This window comes from Aotus nancymaae, unplaced genomic scaffold (assembly GCF_030222135.1).
Source record: "Aotus nancymaae isolate 86718 unplaced genomic scaffold, 86718_ANA_hifiasm-v0.15.2.pri h1tg000079l, whole genome shotgun sequence".
Taxonomy (NCBI): Eukaryota; Metazoa; Chordata; class Mammalia; order Primates; family Aotidae; genus Aotus; species Aotus nancymaae.
This window is the reverse complement of record NW_026988494.1, coordinates 26,200,455-26,221,808: the sequence shown is the minus strand read 5'-3', so window position 1 is coordinate 26,221,808 and position 21,354 is coordinate 26,200,455. Positions and strand designations below refer to the sequence as shown.

Sequence of the window (21,354 nt, the reverse complement as noted above, 5' to 3'; positions counted from 1 at the left end):
AGTGAGATCAGCTGTGGCTGAAGGTGGTCGTTTGGAAGAAGGCTCGTTCATCCTGTCAGTCAAGGGCTTGGGGAGGGGTTCAATTCCAGCAAGTGAATGCTTAGGCACCCCTCAACATGTGAGCTGAACAGCCACTCCCCAGACGTGCGCACCACAAGAAAGTTAAGCAGGAGGATAGTTAAATCTGCACTTAGTGGCTAGAGGTTGAGCTATTTCTAAGAATCCATCTCCTTGTTCATTTATTTTTCATGTATCAAACACATACACTATACTCAGCATTGAGGATGCAAAAATTGTAGCTACGCCTGCCATCCCAGCACTTTGGGAGGCTGAGGTAGGCAGATCATTTGAGATCAGGAGTTCAAGAACAGTCTGGCCAACATGGTGAAATCCCGTCTCTACCATAAAATACAAAAATTAAGCAGGCTTCGTGGTCCACACCTGTAGTCCTAGCTACTCGGGAGGTTGAGGTGGGAGAATTGCTTGAACCTGGGAGGCAGAGGCTGCAGGGAGCCAAGATCGTGCCACTGCACTCCGAACTGCATGACAGAGACCCTGTTTCAACAAAAAAATTATAACTAATAATAGCAGGCATTTGCTGTATGACTTTGTGCTAGGTGCTGCTGTAAGTGAAGTAAGTTACTGCTAGTAACACCGAGGTTTTAACCCAGCCAAGATGCCTTGGGAGCCTCTGCTCTTAACCCCTACTATATTTTACACGGTAGAACGAACTCAATGAAAAGTGAATGAGGAGTTGCAGAGCATGGCCTGTTACGTTAAGAAGCTTACACGTGCTTGTAACGTTTATAAATGCACAGCGGCAGAAAGCCCCTGCCTTCTAGGCTACATACCCAACAGTTGATAGCAGTTTCTGTGTTAATAACACTTTTTACTATGTACATCTGTGTAGCGTTTGCATATTTTGTAAACACATGTATTGCTTTTACAAATAAAATGTTGAAGGCCGAATAAAACAAAGTTGAATGAGAAACAGCCTTCCCACAAGAGTCTTAGCATCGTCTAATAGAAGAGCTGAACCCCGTGGCACAAAGTGATGGATGAGAGGTAGGAGAGATTGCATTCCTTCAGCAAACACCTGTTGATTATCTGCTTAACTTTGTAGTAGCTTTTGTAGGGACCAAATCCTAGTGCTTGTGAGTTTCATAGTCCATAGTAATTAATAAGTCATACCACTTTTAAAAAGGGAGCACAAAGTGATTTATTTCCATATAGAGGTGGGTGGGGCTTCAGAGAGGACATTGACACTCAGCCTCCCCCAGGCAAATGAGGAGGTTGCAGTTGAAACCTCTGAGCACCATTGCTGGCCAGAAAGCAGTGTCAGCATAGAGCTGGAGGGCTGAGGAAGCTGGCCTGGTGGGGGCAGGGAGCGTCTTCCTGGGTGAAGGGAAGGAGGCTATGGAAGACAGGCCTGGAGAATTTCCGGGGTCTTTAGCTCTACTGCATCAGAGTTTCGCTTCCTGGGAAAACTTGCAGAAAGAGAGGGACTGGGGCCTGTGATTGAGAAAGGGCATGGTAGACAGAGGCGCTCTGGACCACAGGGTGGGAGGAACCCAGGAGCCCCAGAGCTGGAAGAGGACTGGGAGTAGGGACCGGCGTCAGTGAGTTGTGAGCAGCCCAGCAGCTGCCGAAGAATCCAGTTCCTGAAGCTCCGCAGGTTTGTTTAGATGAATGACTGTGCGCCAGTGGAGCTTGGTGACCACGGCTTCCCGTCACGATCTAGGACAGGCTCCAGCCTCTGCCCTCATTGTACAGATGAAGACATGAAGGCTCAGAGAGGGGAAGTAACTTGTCCAGGATCACACAGCCTTGAACTGGAGAGCAGGTTTCCTAACTTCCCTGCTGGGGCTCTGTCTACCCCTCCCGCCCCAGGACACACTGTATTATACACTCCTCTAGGAGGAAGGCAGGCCCTGTGTCCTTCCCCTTTGTCGGTGGCCCAGGCCTGGCCTTGTGAGCCTTAGTTTCTGCAGGGCCTCAGATCCTGGGGTGGAAATCTCCAACCTTGGCTAGTTCCAGGCTCAGGCAAGGGAGCGTCGGCCCAGGAAGGCGGCCAGGGACTCTCACTGGATGGAGCCGCAGCTCAGCCGGTTCAGATACACTAGGCAGCTCATCAAAGCCGGCATCTCTGGCTCAGAAAACATACTCTGAGGAGGTCGGGCTGAAGCGAGGGGTGGTCCCCAGTGTGCTCTGCCTGGCCCGGCTCCCCTGCATTCTTGCGGGTTTTTTGACCTCCTCTCACAAGAAGTTACTCAAGACTCCCCTCTTTGCAGCGAGAACAGCGCGGTGGCCCTCCATATATCTTTCAGGCCGCCAGCCTTGCCTTCCCTAAACGCCGGTATGAATTCAGATGTCCCTGAATCTGATCTGCCACTTAGAAGTCATGTGACTTGAGACATGTCTCGGAACCCCTCTGAGGCCCATTCTCCTCGCCGGGGCCTGGGGAAATGTAGATGAGGGCGGTGGGGTGCCGTCTCATCTGCTCGTAAGTCCAGCTGTTCTGGTTTTATAGAAATGCTTTTTTGTATCTTCCACACCACTAACTGGTGGTGAGGAGCTTCGTGTGGGGCCTGAAATTTAACCACTGCCCCTTTCATGGTTGCTGTTCTTTTCTCCTGTTAGCGAACACTAAGCAGGAGTATTGAAATGTGTGCTCCGAATGAAGAGACCCCTCCCTCCCCCAAGCAGGCTTTGTGTGCGCAACGTGGCTGTTTATTCACCGCAAAGAGTCAGCAGAGGGCGGTGGGATAGGAGTTGGTTTTAGAGGTTTGGGGTGGGCAGTGGAAAGTGACAGGTTATAGTTTAGGGCGGTTTTTGCAAGCTGGCAGGGGGTCGTAGGTTCTGGAGTCACGAGGTTGACCAAGGTCGGTTACAAAGTCCAATTGCCTTATCAACTGAGGCGGGAATAAGGAACAATAGAGAATGTCTCAAAGTTGATTAGGCTTAGGTGCCACGGGGTGGATCATTTCGTCTCCTTTTCATGGTCTTCCAGTTACTTCAGATTTTCCAGGAACTCATCTTGAGTGTCCGTGCGGGTCACAGAGGTTACCATGGCATCCGTGGTGCCATCAGTCAGCCTAAAAGACTTTACAAGGACCATAGGGAATATGAAAGTGACGGAGGCCCTGCCCCTCAGGAGCGCCCAGCCTGGCATCCTAGAGGTCTTCCACTTGCTGGACTGTTCTCTGCCCACTGTTGACACTACAGAGCTGGAAGCTGCTGCTACTTTTGTTTCGTTTTGTTGGAGACAGGGTCTTGCTCTGTTGCCCAGGCTAGAGCTCAGTGGCACAATGATGGCTCACTGCAACCTCAACCTCCTGGACTTGAGCAATCCTCCTGTCCCAGCCTCCCGAGTAGCTGGGGCTACAGGTGCACACTACCACGCTTGGCTAATATTTTTTGTAGAGATGAGATTTTACCATGTTACTCAGGCTGGTCTTGAACTCCTGAGCTCAAGTGATCTGCCTGCTTCAGCTTTTCAAACGGGCATGAGCCACCACATCTGGCCCAGAGCCCAAAGCTTTTCTAAGTTGATTATAGTTTGGGAAGCAGAAGGGCCGTAATGGTTTTTATTTTCTTGCCTAAATCAAAGTCTGTTCACGTATAGAGGAGAGGCAGGATCCATGGTCGTGTGGCCCTGCCTGAGTCTCTTTACTACTTGGGCCTCATTTACTTCCCCATAATTCAAGGGGTTTGTCTAAGTTGAGAAACTAATGCTTTTTAAGCAATGATTTATGGATCCAAAAGGTTCATGGACAGAGGGTAGAGGGCATTGAGCAGTTGGTGGTTCCAGGTCCTCCACTCCCAATTCAACCAGAGCAGTTCTGCTTTTAAAAATCAAGTTTATTTTGGGAGACTGAGGTGGGCGGATTACCTGAGGTCAGGAGTTCGAGACCAGACTGACCAACATGGAGAAACCCTGTCTCTACTAAAAATACAAAAAAAAAAAAAAATACACACACACACAAAAAATTAGCAGGGCATGGTGGTGCATGCCTGTAATCCCAGATCCTCTGGAGGCTGAGGCGGGAGAATCGCTTGAACCTGGGAGGTGGAGGTTGTGGTGAGCCAGTACCACCCCATTGCACTCCAGCCTGGGCAACAAAAGCGAAACTCCATATTAAAAAAAAAATCAAGTTTGTATGTTGGAATTCTAACTAAGATTTCATTTGAAAAAGGCTCCCCTGCTAAAAGCAAGCTGAAACCCACTGTCTAGGATCAGGGTTTCTTAACCTCTTGACATTTTGGGCTGCCAGATAATTCCTTGTGGGATAGGGTGGGGGTGGGGTTTTCCTGTACATTGAAGAATATTCAGCATCATCCTTGGCCTTTACCTGCTAGTACCCCCCCAAGTTGTCACAGTTAAAAATGTCTCCAGACATTGCCAAATACAGATGCTCACTGATGTACCATGGAATTGCATCCTGATAAGCCCACTGTAAGCTGGAATCATAAATCCAACCATCCTGATTGTCTTAGACTTACCAGTTGTTCAGTAAACCCATTGTAAAGTTGTAAAGAAAAATTGTAAGCTGAATCATCACAAATTGGAGACTCGCTGTATCTTCTGGGGCACAAAATCTGTACTTGTTAAAAACTGTGGGTATAAAGCAAAGTGGTGCTTTAGTTATCATGTCACAAACTTGTCACCCCTTTATATGCAAAGCACTGAGGAACCACAAACTCAATCCCTGAGTTGAACTAGATTTTCATTTATGTGGCGTTAAGACAAGAGCAACAATACAATTAGAGAAATGTCACAAGGCTACGCATGACTGTCATTGAAAGTTGCATATTTAACAGAGCAATATTTATGCCATTAATGCGTTATTTCATGTTCATTGGCTTTTGCAACTTGTCAAACGGTTTCTGGCTCCCTGCTGCCATCTGATGGCATTGCACTAAATATGCAGGCGCAGTCAAACATCAAAATGATGCCGCCAGGTGACAGCTTGGGGGTAGGTGCACCACCAAATCTAGGTCTGGAAAAACAAGAATTTCCCCCAGGGTACAACTGAGATAAAGCTAGCCGGTGATGGATCTGGGACTGGGACTGGAGGGCTGATTTATGGAATTCTGTCAATCTCTAATGCCACAAACTTCTATGAAGCTTCTCCTGTGTGGTAAGCTCTGGGTTTAAGGTGAGGTGGATCCCAAGAGGAAAGGTGCAGATGGTTGCTTCCCACTGTGGGGCAGAGAGCAGATCTGGTGCATCACTGTGTCTCAAAGGCGCTGCGGGAGGTTAAGTCCAGATGTTACAGGACGCACAGGCTAGCCCGTGCTCGAGGGGCCGTCCAGTCTTGAGGGACAAGTTGGGCTAGGCGGAGGCTGTGGCCAGGGAGTTAACAGAACAAGGCACATATGAAAAATGGCACATAGCTCAGTTTCTATCTCTCTACTAGTTAAAAGCTACTGGTATAAAGCAAAATGATGATTTAATCATCAAGTCACAAACTTGTCACCCCTTTATATGCAAAGTGCTGAGGAACCACAAATAAACTCAATCCCTGAATTGAACCAGATTTTCATTTATGTGGAGGTAAGATAAGAGTAACAATACAATTAGAGAAATGTCACAAGGCTACGCATGACCGTCATGTGAAAGTTGCATATTCAATAGAGCAACATTGATGCCATTAATGCGTTGTTATTTCATGTTCATTGGCCCGCTGGTGCACAGAGTGTGGAGGGGAGCAGTGAGGGGTGGGACTGGAGGGAGAGGCTGAAGCGGTACATTAGGGAATCGGTCCTTGGGAGCCGTGACTCCATTCCTGTGCTGACACATGGTGTGGTCATGTTTTGCAGACCATTGACAAGTGCTCGGTGATCTGGGTGATCAGTGACGTAGAGCGAGTTTCTGGGGGGCGAGCCCACGAAGACCTTCTGAATGAGAGCATCAAAGCCTGCCAGCGGGGCTTCTGTAGGGACGTGGCCCTGGTGGTCACCAAGACGGACAAACTCCACTTGCCAGAATACCTAAGGTATTGTGCTGGGTTCTCGGGGATGGGGGCTCCAGCCAGGGGCTTTCTTCTGGGTCCTGATTACAGTAGCATGGAGCTTGACTTGTAATGTGGTGAGCATCTTGGGCTTCATGAAGTGACTGTTGGGGATGAAAGAAAAGGCTGGTGACTTCCTGGGACATCAGGATTCTTGGTTGGGTTATCTCAGGAATCTGAACCTCCCAGGGTAACTGCTTAGTGCCAAGCTGGTGTCTCCTACATAGCTCCGGAGGTGCCACTCACATATACCAGATGCAGGTGGTACCTCCTGCATTGTGGGATGTGATGGTCCCACCTGCCCCACAGATGTAGAAAGTATAAATGCCCCCGTAACAGGGAGGTACAGCTCATAATCCTATCTGGCAGAGTACAGCTTTTTTCTTTGAAACAGAGTCTTGCTCTGTTGCTCAGGCTGGAGTGCAATGGTGTGATCTCGGCTCACTGCAACCTCCACCTTCCAGGTTAAAGCGATTCTCCTGCCTCAGCCTCCCAAGTAGCTGGGATTATAGGTGTCAGCCAGTATGCCTCACTGATTTTTGTATTTTTAGTAGAGACAGGGTTTCACCGTGTTGTCCAGGGTGGTCTTGAACTCTGGACCTCAGGTCCTCTGCCTGCCTCAGCCTCCCAAAGTGCTAGGATTACAGGCATGAGCCACGGTGTCTGGCCTAGGGTACAGCTTTGATGTTTCAGGTTTTTGTACTCCTGAGCATTCTAAAAATCATTAAAACCATTTATTTTTGTTTTTATTTTAAGTTCCAGGGCCCATGTGCAGGAATGTGCAGATTTGTTACATGGTAAACATGTGCCATGGTGGTTTGCTGCACAGATCAACCCATCACCTAGGTATTCAGCCCAGCACTCCCAGCCAGAGACTCATGAAGTTTTTAACTCACTTGCAACAGGTCCTTAAGATTTTAGAACTTCAGGCGAAGGTAGATACATTCTCTAAGAGTCGTGTTCTAACAAATAACAGTGAAAAGTAAGCATTTTTGGGCTTAATAGATGTGGATTTCCATGGAGAACTCTGTTGTCCTATAGCTAGGAAGACTATAACTTACCTTCCATATTGGGACATTTTCGAGAGTGAGAGGGGGAGTGATTAGTCCTTAGAGGGGATCAACGGGTATAAACTGGGCTTTCCTGGATCCATGGGGTGTGTGCTCACGGGACGTGATGTCACGGATGCCTTTCACCTCCAAGAGCTCCTTTCCCGCCCCCCCCCGCCCTTTCCTCTATGCCCACTGGAGCTTAGGTCTGACTGCTGTCTCAGGAATTCACTTAGTCTCATGGTCTGGGTTGGAATTGCAGCTCCATTTTTTCCCTCCGGCATTTTTCCCCGTCTCACCCCAGCGCAGAATAATATCTCTGGCCCTCCCTTTCCAGTTCCAACACTGACATTCACATAAGTAAATCTGATTTATTAATAATAAGCATTTATTGAACATGGGTAGGGGCTGTGGATTCAGAGGCACATTGCCCAGTCTCTGAGCTCATTGTCTGTAAGAGGCTTAAAGCTTATATGTGAAAGGACAAGCCAGGTGCTATTGGAACCCAGGATGAGAGGGCTGCGTTTTTGACTGGGACGGGGAGTGAGGTCACAGAAAATGTTCACAGTTGACAAAACGCTGACTGGCCATTGAGAAATGAAGGCACTTTTTTCAAGTAGATGCCGGAGATGGGTCAGAAGAGAGAGCATCGGGTCAAAGAAAGACCTTATGAAAAGGCACAGACACAGGGCAGTATGTGTTGCTTTTGGGGAAAATTGAAGGACTGATGTGACACATCGTAAAAGTTAAGTAATTGTTACATTTTTCTAATTACGTTTCAGGGAAAGAAAGGCAGGAAATGTAAGTATGAACTACTTCTTTTTCTTTTTAAATTATTATGTTTTTTGAGACAGAGTCTTGCTCTGTCACACAGGCTGGAGTGTGGTGGTACGATCTCGGCTCACTGCAACCTCTGCCTCCCAGGTTCAAGCGATTCTCCTATATCAGCCTCCAGAGTAGCTGGGATTACTGGCACATACTGCCACGCCCAGCTTATTTTTGTATTTTTAGTAGAGATGGGGTTTTACCATGTTGACCAGACTGGTCTTGAACTCCTGACCTCAGCATCTCCGTGTCCCATATTGCTGGGATTACAGGCGTGAGCTACCATGCCTAGCCTGAACTAGTTCTTTTTAAAATAATACTTTTTATGACTGATATTACAGTTGACCCTTGAACAACTTAGAGTTTAGGGTGTCAACCCCCTGCTCAGTCAAAAATACACTCATAATTTTTGATTCCCCAAAAACTTAACTACTAATAGCCCATCCTTGATTGAAAGTCTTACTGATACAGTCAATTAATACATATTTTGTATGTTATGTGTATTATGTTCTGTATTCTTACAATTAAATAAACTAAAGAAAATGTTATTAAGAAAATCATAAGGAAGGCCAGGCATGGTATCTCACACCTGTAATCCCAGCACTTTGGGAGGCCAAGACAGACAGATCATCTGAGGTTGGGAGTTCAAGACCAGCCTGACCAACATGGAGAAACCCCATCTCTACTAAAAATACAAAATTAGCTGGGCGTGGTGGCTACTTGGGAGGCTGAGGCAGGAGAACCACTTGAACCCAGGAGGCAGAGTTTGCAGTGAGCTGGGATCACACCATTGCACTCCAGCCTGGGCAACAAGAGTGAAGCTTCCTCTCAAAAGAAAAAAAAAAAGAAAATCACAAGGAAGAGAAAATACATTTACAATATGGTACTGTATTTATCAATACTGTAAGTTTACTTCATCTGTTTACAAGATGAATCCTGCATCTGAAATGACAGGCAACCACAGCTGCAGACCTCAATCTACAGTTCATATGAAGCAATTCCACTTTTTCTTATAATGTCATGACTTTTCTCTGCTACTTGGGAGCCCTCCAGGATCACTGGACTTCACATGGGTCCCATGGTGTTATTCAAGATTTAGGGTATTGCACTAAGCAGGTTGAAAAATACATGAGAATTGCAAGAGATCACTTTTTATATGCAATTTACCAGAGCAGCGAACCGCTCATGTGGAGATGATTAGGATCACATGGTGTTTGGCATTTTAAGTGGATATTGGCAACACCTGAGCTCACCACAACTTCAAAAGGGATGGCTCTGAAGTGATTGCAGTAGTACAGTGTGTACCACAGTTAATTTTATGCAGGTAGAATTTAATGTTGCATCTTAACGTTTGTTTATATTTCTCTTGACTGCAAATGGTGCCATGTACCGTCTGTAGGTATTTACAGAAGTTTTGATAAATTTTAACTTTTTGTAATAGAATCATGTGCATTTCATGGTAATACGTGATCGAATCTAAACTGGGATCTACGTCTATTTTATGCATTCATGATATGCCTTTTTCTTAATTTTTTTGATAGTTCTAGGCTACAGGGTTTGTGAGTTTTTCAAATTGTTTCAAATCTTCAAAATCTTTTTCAGTATGTTTATTGAAAAAGAATCCATGTATAAGTGGACCCACGCAGTTCAAACCCATGTTGTCCAAGGGCCCACTGCGTATAATTCTAATACAGTACCTGCATATTTGACGGTCTGGACCAAATGAAGATCTGCCAAAAAGTGTGCATCTTACCATCTCATCACTGTTGATAACGCTGCTCTCTTTTTCCTTTCACATGCTTCCATTTCCTTTCACAACCTAGCAGGCTATTCAGAGTCAGCGAGAGGCTGTTTTAGAAAGAAATGAAATGATAAAACTACAGAGGACTAGAATTCTCAAGGAAAAACTGGAGGTGAGTTAACAGGCTTCCTTATGTGTTTTTCTGTATCCCAGCAGCCAGATTCTGGGAAACAAACATATACCTGGTATTGCGTAGTTGCAAGGGCAAAAGCTCTGGAATAGACTGTTTGTTTTGTTTTGTTTTGTTTTTGAGAGGGGGGTCTCACTCTGTTGGCCAGACTGGAGTGCAGTGGTATGATCTCAGCTCACTGTAACCTCTGCCTCTCAGGCTCAAGAGATCCTCCCTCCTCAGCCTCTGAAGTAGCTGGGACTATAGGCATGCACCACCATGTCTGGCTAATTTTTATAGTTTTTGTAGAGATCGGGTTATATCATGTTGTCCAGGGCAGTCTCAAACTCCTGAGCTCAAGTGATCCACCTGCCTTGACCTCCCAAAGTGCTGGGATTACTGACCCGGAGTAGACAGTTTGGGTTTAACTCAGTCCCACTTCTTCGGGTACCTCTCTAAGGCTCCGTTTTCTCATCCTTAAAGTGGAGAGATGATAATACCTATCTCCTGTGCTTGTTGGAAGGGTCGAATGAGCATGTGGGCCACTGAGGTGTAGGCCCAGAAGAGTCTGGGGTCTCATACAGTGAGGAATTCTGGAGTGCTGTGGGACATGGAGGAAAGATGCTGGGTCACACTGGTGGCAGGGGAGATGGGACTAAGGAAGTGTTCAAGGGAAACTCAGCCTCTGAGCAGAATTTTATTTTATTATTATTAGTTTTTTAGACTGAATCTCACTCTGTCACCCAGGCTGGAGTGCAGTGGTACAATCTTGGCTCATTGCAGCCTCTGTCTTCTGGGTTCAAGCAATTCTCCTGCTTCAGCCTCCTGATGAGCTGGGATTACAGGCACATGCCACCACGCCCAGCTAATTTTTGTATTTTTAGTAGAGATGGGGTTTTACCATGTTGACCAGGCTGGTCTTGAACTCCTGACCTCAGGTGATTGGCCCGCATCAGCTTCCCAAAGTGTTGGGATTACAGGTGTGAGCCTGTATTATTTTTAAAGACAGGGATTTTACTATGTTGCCCAGGCTGGTCTCGAACTCCTGGGCTGACCAACATGGTGAAACCCCATATCCACTAAAAATACAAAATTTAGCTGTGCTTGGTGGCGGGTACTTGTAATTCCGGCTACTAGGGAGGCTGAGGCAGGAGAATGAGCTGAAGTGATCCTTCTGCCTCGGCTTCCCACGTAGCTGGGACTACAGGTCGGCAGGGACCACAGTGCTCTACTGATCAGAATTTTAAAGAACCTGTAGTCTTTAGTAAGGTGAAAGAGTCGAGAAGGCGCTTTTGAGGCAGAAGCAAGAACACCACTGACATAGGCCGCTGTGCTCGGTGAATGACAGGCGAGTTGCTTGGAAAGGCCCAGAGAGGGAGTGTGAGAGGATGCGGGCAGGGATAAGGCCCGAACTGCACTTAGTGTTTTCTTATTTTTACTATTTTGTCACTAAAATAGGTGCAAATATACAACTCTTTACCGTAATAGTCTGTTTGTTTTCCCTTTTCTTTTGAGATGGAGTCTCGTACTGTTGCTCAGGCTGGAGTGCAATGGCGTGATCTCGACTGACTGCACCCTCCACCTCCTGGGTTCAAGCGATTCTCCTGCCTCAGCCTCCTGAGTAGCCGGGAATACAGGCACTCGCCACCACAACCAGTGAATTTTTGTATTTTTAATAGAGATAGGGTTTCACCATGTTGGTCAGGCTGGCCTCAAACTCCTGACCTCATCTACCTCCCACCTCAGCCTCCCAAAGTATTGAGATTAAATGTGTGAGCCACCATGACTGGCCTTTTTTTTCTCTTTTTTTCTGAGACAGAATCTTGCTCTGTCACCCAGGCTGGAGTGCGGTGGTGCAATCTCAGCTCACTGCAGCCTCTGCCCACCTGGTTCAAGCTATTCTCCTGCCGCAGCCTCCCGAGTAGCTAAGATTACAGGTGCCCGCCACTATGCCCAGCTAATTTTTGTGTTTTTAGTGGAGACAGGGTTTCACCATGTTGACCAGGCTGATCTCGATCTCCTGACCTCAGGTGATCCACCTGCCTTGGCCTCCCAAAGTATTGGGATTATAGGCATGAGCCACCGTGCCCGGCCTATAATAGTCTTATATATCTATAAAACTAAAACCAAGTTTAAGGTAAAATATAAACAAAACAACATAAGGGATATATCAGAGTAAGTACAATGTGACGATAGTATGTTTGGCTGAAATGAAATCTTTGGTATTGGATTCAATAGTAAAAACATTTGGCTGATGTCCAGCTCTATATTCAATTTCTGTTTTTTGCCTTCATTAATATTGATACAGAAAACATCTGTTGTACAATGTGGAATTGAAAATTTCAAAGCTTTTGTTTGTAGCGCCGTGCCGTGACATTAGGCCTCATACTTAAGCCAAATCTTCTACCAGGCAATTCTTGAATGCCAGTTTTAATGAAGCAAAACTTAGTCAAGCTGGTCTTAGTCTCCTGAATTGTTCTTGTTGGCATTAAAGAAATATGCATTGTATGGGTGCCTAATCATATTATCCCTGGAAATGGAAACATAGAATACTTCAACACACAATTCACAACTGTGTTGATTGCCAATAAGCGTGCCGAATTGGTTTGTGTAAGTTAGGGCCTGGGCAGCAATACACCAGCTTGCAGGGTTGCTACAGCTGTCACTGCTTGGTGCAAGTTCTTTGAGGCTTCAACCCACACCTCCTACAGCAAGGTTTATTTCACTTTATTTCAGTTTGAATTATTGTGAAACCTTTATTTGTGCTACATGCTGTCATTTGGAGCATTTTTTTTTTTGAGACGGATCTCACTCTGTCACTCAGGCTGGAGTGCAGTGGTGCAATTATAGCTCACTGCAACCTTGAATTCTTAGGCTAAAGTGATCCTTCTGCTCCCTCCTAGCCTCCCAGTAGCTAAAACTACCGGCATGCACCACCGCATCCAGCTAATGTTTTAATTTTTTTGTAGCAACAGGTTACGTTGCCCAGGCTGGTCTCTGATTCCTGGGCTCAAGCAATTCTCCTGCTTGGGTCTCCCAAAGCACTGAGCTCTGAGATTACAGGTGTGAGCCACAGCACCTGGCCTTGGAGCAAATTTAGTTGTAATGACAGAAAACATGAAACTCAAGTTCCTTATAAGGCGTTCTTCGAGTTTCCATCTCGGCACTTTTTTTTTTTTTTGTGGGGCATGCAATAGGTAGTCAGTCTGCGCATGCTTCAGTATTGAAACACAGCCCAGCTTCACCTACACGCAGATGGCTCCCTTTCCTAGGTCCCATGAAGCACTTAGGTGTTGCTTTGCAAGAAAATCTGGAACTACTGTCTAATCCACCAACCACAAGCATTTTTTTCACTAATATCAAATACATGCCCCACATTTCCATTTCCAGGCCTTTCGATGTAAAGGCCTGGAAAACGCTAAATTTTCAGTGCTGAATCATAACATAGTCTTTTAAAAGATATGTTAAATGGCAATTAAGCAATACACACAACTCGTTAGAAGGAAGGGCAACGTGAACAGCTGTGACCAAGTTGCCTATGTGCGGTGTGTGAACCTCCCAAGCACTACAGCTGGGTAGCCTGGAACAACAGAAAATGATTCTTACCCAGCTCTGGAGGCTGGAAGTCCAAAATCAAGGTGTTCGCAAAGCCATGCTCCCTCCGAAGCTGCGGGAAGGATCTGTTCCAGGTCTCTCTCCTTGCTTCTGAGAATTCCTGGCTTGTGGAGGCACACTCCAGTCTTTACGGCATTCTCCTCATGTGTGTGTCTCTGCATCCAAATTTTCTCTGTTTTGAAAGGCACCAGTCACATCGGATTGGGGCCCACCCTCCTCCAATGTGACTTCAGCTTAATACATGCCATCCTCAATGACCCAGTTGCCATGTAAGGACACATTTTGAGGTAGTGGAGATTAGGACCTCAACATGTGAATTTTGGCGGGGATACATTTCAGCCCATAACATGCAGGCAGTGACACCCACTTCGTGACTGCCACTTAGAGCAGTTGCAAGATGCATCTCCATTTCAGAAACAAGAAACAGAAACAATGCGCCTCTTAGTATTGATAAGCTGTGGTCACACGTCAGCTGAAATTCTTTGATTGAAGATTGGGCATCCCGATATGGTTATGGATTTGGGTTATCAGTTTGAGATTTAGAGCTGAGACACAGGCACTTAGATCCATGCGTGATTTGGGCCCCATCCCATAGCTCCACATCTTTTCTTATTACCTGGTATGTTTTGGTTCACTTGACCTTCCCTTAAATTTTTCGTTGACCCAGTTTTTACTATAAACTCTCACACAACTTTTTATTCTAACCTAATTCACAAAGTTTTACTGCCTGATTGGACCTGATGGGAATTTTTGTGCCCCTACAAAGACTGTTAACATTCTTTTCAATAAGTTAGGTAAACTTTCAGGACATGCGCAAATGGAATTTAGAGACTAAAAATTTCTTTTTTAATTTTTTTAATAGTGTCTTGCTCTGTAGCCCAGGTTGGAGTGCAATGGCGCATTCTCGGCTCACTGCAACCTCTGCCTTCTGGGTTCAAGCGATTCTCTTGCCTCAACCTCCCGAATAGCTGGGACTACAGGCGTGCACCACCATGCCTGGCTAATTTTTGTTTTTTTAGTAGAGACGGGATTTCGCTGTATTGGCCAGACTGGTCTTGAACTCCCGCACTCGTGATCCACCCTCCTCTGCCTCCCAAAGTGCTGGGATATCAGGCGTGAGCCACCGCCCCCAGCTACAGACAGAAATTTGATAGTCTCAGGCATATTGTTTGAGCTGGTGAATGCCTTTACTTTAACATACCTTATTTTAGGTACGTTAGGTACCTAAGAAGGTATGATTCCTTGTTTTAGGATCATAATGAGCTCATAGCTTTTCACAGAACTGTTGTGTTCTTTCTGATGCGTAGTGCATCACTTTTTGGCTACTAGGAGCCCTTTAAGCTGGCTCTGTTTAGCATTACTCCCGTCAGCTTTTAAAAAACATTCTTGCTGTCTAGCCACAACAAGGTATTCAGGTCCACTTTATTTTTCCTTGCTCCAAGACGTGGACCAACTACTCTCCAGGAATCTGGGGTTTCTTTTAGCAAGAATAATATTAAAAATAATAAAAATTGGGCTTGAAGTGGTAGCTCACACCTGTAATCTCAGCACTTTGGGAGGCAGAGGTGGAAGGATCTTTTGAGGCCAGGAGTTCAAGACCAGCCCGGGCAATAGAGAGAGACCCCATCTCTAACAACACCAACCACAGTGAAAGAGTGCTAGGGGTACAGATCAAATTATTTTATACAAGTAAGACAGTGGCAGAGCGACATCACTGCAACATAACGTTCATGACAAAGCCAGAAAAGGTAGATTTTTAAAAATGAGTCATGATTTATGTTACTGATTTCAGGTAGATTTTTAAAAATTGGGTCACGATTTTTTTTTCTTTGAGGTGTAGTCTGGCTCTGCTGCTCAGGCTGGAGTGCAGTGGTGTGGTCTTGGCTCACTGCCACCTGTGCTTCCTGGGTTCAAGCAATTCTCCTGCCTCAGCCTCCCAAGTAGTTGGGATTCCAGGCGTGGTCTCCATGCCTGGTTAATTTTTTGTATTTTTAGTAGAGATGGGGTTTCACCATGTTGACCAAGCTGGTCTCGAACTCCTGACCTCAGGTGATCCACCCGCCTCGGCCTCCCAAAGTGTTGGGATTACAGGTGTGAGCCACCACACCTGGCTTCCCTTCTGGTTTCAGCTTCCACATCATCTCATATACAATGTCTTTCTACAAACTTGAATATATTGTGTTACGTTTTATTATGACAAGCCATGTATTTAAATGACAACAGTGTCTAATCCTTCTGTGGCATAATTTGATGAATACCTACTACCATCTTGGATCCTACCCTCCAACTATAACTGTTTCTACTTCTCTCATGCAATGATATGAACCCGTTATGCTAGAGTCACTTCATTGATACTAGAAAAACATTTGTTTTTACTACAATAAAAAGCATAAATGTTAACTAATCTTCAATAATTTTTAGAAAAGTTACACAAGATTTAGGTTCAGATTTTAAATAATGCAAACATCTAGACGCAGCTAAGGACACTTCTTTCTTGGAACTACTTAAAAACCCTCCTTAACTTTAATTCTACATTAATTTCATCTCCCAGTAGAAAAATAGTTTCAGCTTTCACTCAACTTTTTCCTAGAGTGAAAACTCTGTCTAAGCAAAATCTCAGCAGATCCTTTATACAGCTTCACCCTATAAGGGGACTCTATAAGGGGCGGGTGGGAGTGGACTTCTGGGAGTCTACATAGTTATCCGTATTCCAGTCTTAACTACAGGTGCTTATGGCTTGCCAGGGACACGGCTTCTCACGAATCCCAGTGGACTGCAGGGCCCCAGCTCACTCAGCTCTTTTGTATCTTTGCATCAGAAAGAGATTTATAACTCGCCACTGTTTACTACCTCCCTCAAATACTCACATAAGCACATGCACATTCTACATGTGGGTGGTTTTTCTCTTTCTAAGTGAAAAGAATGAAAGAATGTGGAATACAATTTCTATATAATGCTAGTACAATTCTCCATGATAATATTTTTCTAAGCACCCGAAAAGACTTTGTTGAGCAATTCTTAACTGCTTGACCTTTAATATCATAATTTGTTTCAACATGAGTTGGCATTAAAATGTTTATGATTACTCACTAACTGCTTGGCTAAGCAACTGTTGCTTTTATAGGATCTTAGCCCAGTTTGTGTTGTGTTGTGCTTGTAAATGTTTAAGAATGAGCTCTTTGTTGAAAAAAAAAAAAAAATCCCGGCTGGGCACGGTGGCTCCTGCCTGTAATCCCAGCACTTTGGGAGGCCGAGGTGGGTGGATCACGAGGTCAGGAGATTGAGACCATCCTGGCCAACATGGTGAAACCCCATCTCTACTAAAAATACAAAAATTCGCTGGGCGTGGCAGTGCATGCCTGTAGTCCCAGCTACTCAGGAAGTTGAGGCAGAAGAATTGCTTGAACCTGGGAGGCGGAGGTTGCAGTGAGCCAAGATTGGGCCATTACACTCCAACCTGGTGACAGAGCTAGACTCTATGTCAAAAGAAAAAAAAAATCCCCCAAAACGAAAAAAAAACCACAAAAGGCAGATGTATACAATTTGCCAATTCCTGTGGTTAGAACCTCAACATGTGAATTTTGGAAAGGGATACATTGCAGCCCATAACATGCAGGCAGTGACAACCACCTTGTGGCTGCCACCTGGCCTATCACAGTTGCAAAATGCATCTCAATTTCAGAAATATTAAATGGGGGAAAATGTGCCTCGTAGTATTGACAAGCTGTGCTCACCTGTGAGCTGAAATTATTTGGTTGAAGATTGGGGATTACAACGTTATAAATTTGGGTTATCGGTTTGCAATTCAGGACTGAGACAGTCCCATCATTGTCAGTTTCAAGCTACCAGTGTGACGTCACTGAATGCAGAGTAGGGAAGTGACGTGTGCTGTTGGCTTTCAGGAGCTGGCACAAGCTGGCTGTGGCACACCACTGCCCATTCCAGAGACATGCTTCTTTTTCGAGAAGGGATCCTGGTATTATTCCCCCTCTGAACATTGAGATAACCTTTCAGCTATTGTCTCTACCCATTTTCTTCTAAAATTGATATTAACTCCCAAAAGAATAGTTTCTATGCAGCAGTTTCTCATAACTTCTGACCTTCGTAGGAGTGGACAGATGGCAACACCAGGCATTTAGAGCGTTGTGTGTTCCCAGTGGGGTTCGTGGAGAACTGGAAGTGAATAAGCTGAAATTGGCTGAAGGCTCTTGTGCATGATTTCCTGTGCATGATTTCCTTTGCCGTGGTTTGAGTTATTCTGTTTTCTGTGTGACTCTCTCACTTCAGAGAAAACTGCCGGCTGACTTCAATGTTCTGGAAGCCTCAGATCTGGTGTATACAGTCAGCGCCCAAGAGTACTGGCAACAGGCTCTCCTCACCGAAGAGGAAACTGGTAATTTATGTTTTTTTAATCTCCATCACTAAAATTCCCAAGATCAAGTTTGGCACTTTGAATTTCTTCTCTAGAACTTCTTGTGCCTCACAAACTTTTTTTTTTTTTTCAGCTTGCCTCAGTTTCGCTATCAGTTGCAAATAAAGATTATTTTCCTCTCTGTATTGTTGTGGTGCCAGAGACCACAATTCCTCTTGCCTCCAAATCTTACTGTGGGTTGGCAAAGGTCAAATAAGTGGATTGCTGGGTGCAGTGGCTCATGCCTGTAATCCCAGCACTTTGGGAGGCCAAGGTGGGTTGATCGCCTGAGGTTAGGAGTTTGAGACCAGCCTAATCTACATGGCAAAACCCTGTCTCTACTAAAAATACAAAATTAGCCGGGCATGGTGGTGGGCGCCTGTAATCTCAGCTACTTGGGAGGCTGAGGCAGGAGAATTGCTTGAATCCAGGAGGCAGAGGTTGCAGTGAGCCGAGATTGTGCCATTGCACTCCAGCCTGGGCAACAAGAGCGACACTCTGTCTCAGAAAAACAAAACAAAACAAAACAAAAAACAAAAACAAATAATTGGGTTATCATATCCTTAGTCTTCTCTCACCCAGCTACAGGCATTAGAATTATTTTCTGAGTGACTATTGTATATTTTGTCTGTGAGGCAGGGAAAGCATAAGGAATGACTCTTTCTTCACAGAACTTGAAATTTGGATGAGGAGCTAATACTAACTCAAGTGCAAAAATTGAAGTGAAAATAAGGCTTAGTTAGTTGTTGCTGACTGTGAGTGCAGTAGAAGCCCAATGAATCTAGAGCTCCCTGTGCACTAGACGCTCAGTGGAAAGTGGGTGAGCAGGCAGGGTCAGGACCTCATTCTCATCTGAACTTGACATGGCTTGCAATGTGCATGCATTTTACTAGATGTGTAGGTATGTGAATGGAAGTTAGGGAGCAGAAGCTGTGAAATGTTCCCAGAGATGGGGGAACTGCTTGATTAAGGGTATAAAAGACAAAATTGGCTGGGCGCAGTGGCCCCTGCCTGTAATCCCAGCATTTTGGGAGGCGAAGATGGGTGGATCATGAGGTCAAGAGATCGAGACCATCCTGGCCAACATGGTGAAACTCCGTCTTTATTAAAAATACAAAAATTAGCTGTGCATGGTGGTGCCCCTGCAGTCTCAGCTACTTGGGAGGCTGAGTCAGGAGAATTGCTTGAACCTGGGAGGCGGAGGTTGCAGGGAGCTGAGATCATGCCACTGCACTCCAGCCTGGCGACAGAGTAAGACTCCATCTCAAAAAAAAAAAAAAAAAAAAAAAAATAGCATGGTATATGGAAGGAATAATATAGAGAAATTGCCACATATGAGAATAGTGGGGAAAAGGGTAGAGTGGCCTCTATTTTCTTCTGACTGACAACAGGTAGGATGTGACACACATGTCGGAGGTTCTTGTTTCTTTCTATAGCAAGCATGGGCTATTCTGGTGTTAATGGTTAGTTGCCATAGATAGAAAAATCTAGGGGGAGTGAAGGGCTGAAATTCTAGAATTGTGAACATTTTGGTTTACCTCTGCAGGTGATATGATAGGTGTCCAAAGGAAAGAGCCTGTGTTTTCAACCAGCCTGTATTTTCCATGTAGGTTTTTTATACAGCTAAATAAAATGAATATGCAGTAATGCTGATCTACCATTCATCACTGTCATTGATCCTAGACATGGGAAAAGTGCTTTTCGGAGAGGTCGCTTCTGTAGGCGTCCAGCCCACTGGGGATCTCAGCTCCAGTTCATTCAGAATGCCATCTTCATGTTTCAACTTTTATGAATTCTGTTGACCACAAACTTCTGGCCTTTTACAATTGTTTGTGCTGCCTGTGAATTCCAGAAATCCCTAAGTTAAGAGAATACATCAGGAAAAGGCTCTTGGACAAGAAGAGGAGGACGGTGACCAAGTATGTGACTGAAGCCTTTGGCCTGTTGCTCCTCACGGATAGTGTCAACTCCACGCAGAAGCTGCCGGTATGGAAGACACTCGGCTTTCATATTCTCTCCCACCTGAGCAGAACATTTCCTTTTACCAAGTTAGAAATTTAACTTATGATATTTTTTTCTTTTCATATTAAAGGAAGATACAAAGTTCAGAGAGTCTAAGAGGACAAAAGATAATTAGAGGGTTAAAATCATCACATTTGGGTAAAAGAGAAAGAAATACTATTTTACCTGAGACAGATGGACTGAGAGGAAAATGTCAAAATAGTAGGTATTTTCCATCCCTCCTGAGACTTTAACAAGGCGGAATGTGTTTAAGTGATGGCAGGTGTGATTTGGCTGGGTTCTAGTGGAATGCAGACACTTCTTGGTTTTCCTGGAGAGGTGTGTTTATGTATACAGCCCTAGAATGTTTCATCTGTCTCTGGATTTCTCTGGTGCTGTCAATCTCAGGCTCAGAGGAGCACAGTAAAATAATGTGAGAGCATGGAAGCTTGGAGGGACTTTCAGTAGAGTTTTGATACTTATCTTCCCTGGCAAGAATGCAGGCATTCTGAAAAACTAGTTACAATTACTTTTCTCATAGCAATTGATACATTTATCTCTTTTATGGATGATTTCTTTTTAACCCTAAAATCAGAGGGATAAGCTACTAGATTAGAGACTCGGCGGGGTGAGGGGGTTGGAGAAAATCCTCTTACTGTCATCAGTCACCAGCTGTATTGTCTCCTTATGAGAGACAGAATATACAAAGACAATGGCTGGACCATGTGTAAAAATAAATCTCTGACCCACAACGTGTAGCAGCCTGCCAGAGACAAACCTCTTATCTACGATAAACAGCCCAGGAAGCCTTCTGTCTGTAAGTCAGACTTGCAGGAAGTCAAACTGCTATCTCTAATAACAACCCAGGAGACTGAAGAATAACTGTAACAATCAGCACCAGATGTCCGGGACTCGATGAATAACTTCCCTAATCTCTGTCCCTACTTCCAACTTACTACCAATCAGGCAATGTCTTTGGTATGTCTAACGAAAGACATTGACCTCTCTGCTTTTACCTAGCCCATCTCTAGTGTCCCCAGGCCAACAGCCTCCAATCAGGGCACCCCTAAAGCCTTTTTTGTCCACCGTGAAGGTTTTCCACTCCTCTACCTGCTTTTGAGTCTCTGCTAAATTCAAATGATGGTGGCTGACTCCGTTGCTGTAGTGAGCTCTGAATAAACAGCCTCTGCCTGTTGTCATCTGGTTACTCTTCTCTTATTTCTATACTTGCCTTCACCTGTCAGATGTGCACAGTTGTTTGACTTCTTGTTATACCGTAACGGGGAAGGGGCAGAGGAAGTACATGAGTAAGGCTCTGTGAGTGGTCAGGGAGCTGGTCCTGAGGATGGGGAAAGTGGGCCAAGGCTGACCCTGTGGGGTGGCAAGGGAGGCAAACACTCGAGACCTGACTTCCATGTGGGAGTAAGCAGTGCCACCCAGAGCCTTTGGTTGTATAAAGTCTTTAGTTGTGTGGGGCCTTTCTTCTGCATAAAAGGGGCATATAGAGCAACATTGAGTCTTTTAAAATC

At 45.1% G+C, this 21,354-nt stretch overlaps 1 protein-coding gene across 8 annotated transcripts in view; it reads left to right on the top strand.

Annotated features, from left to right (window-relative positions):
- The window catches only part of NUGGC (nuclear GTPase, germinal center associated), a 99,937-nt gene that overhangs the window by 31,361 nt on the left and 47,222 nt on the right, over window positions 1-21,354 (top strand). For 7 of the 8 annotated variants that reach the window (XM_021665160.2, XM_021665156.2, XM_021665155.2 and 4 more), the window contains 5 exons: window positions 5,824-5,999; window positions 7,846-7,864; window positions 9,712-9,801; window positions 17,701-17,806; window positions 19,677-19,810. In XM_021665160.2, the coding sequence (XP_021520835.2) occupies window positions 5,824-5,999; window positions 7,846-7,864; window positions 9,712-9,801; window positions 17,701-17,806; window positions 19,677-19,810 (525 nt within the window). The remainder of the gene's footprint in view (window positions 1-5,823; window positions 6,000-7,845; window positions 7,865-9,711; window positions 9,802-17,700; window positions 17,807-19,676; window positions 19,811-21,354) is intronic. The other variant, XM_021665159.2, reaches the window with a different exon arrangement.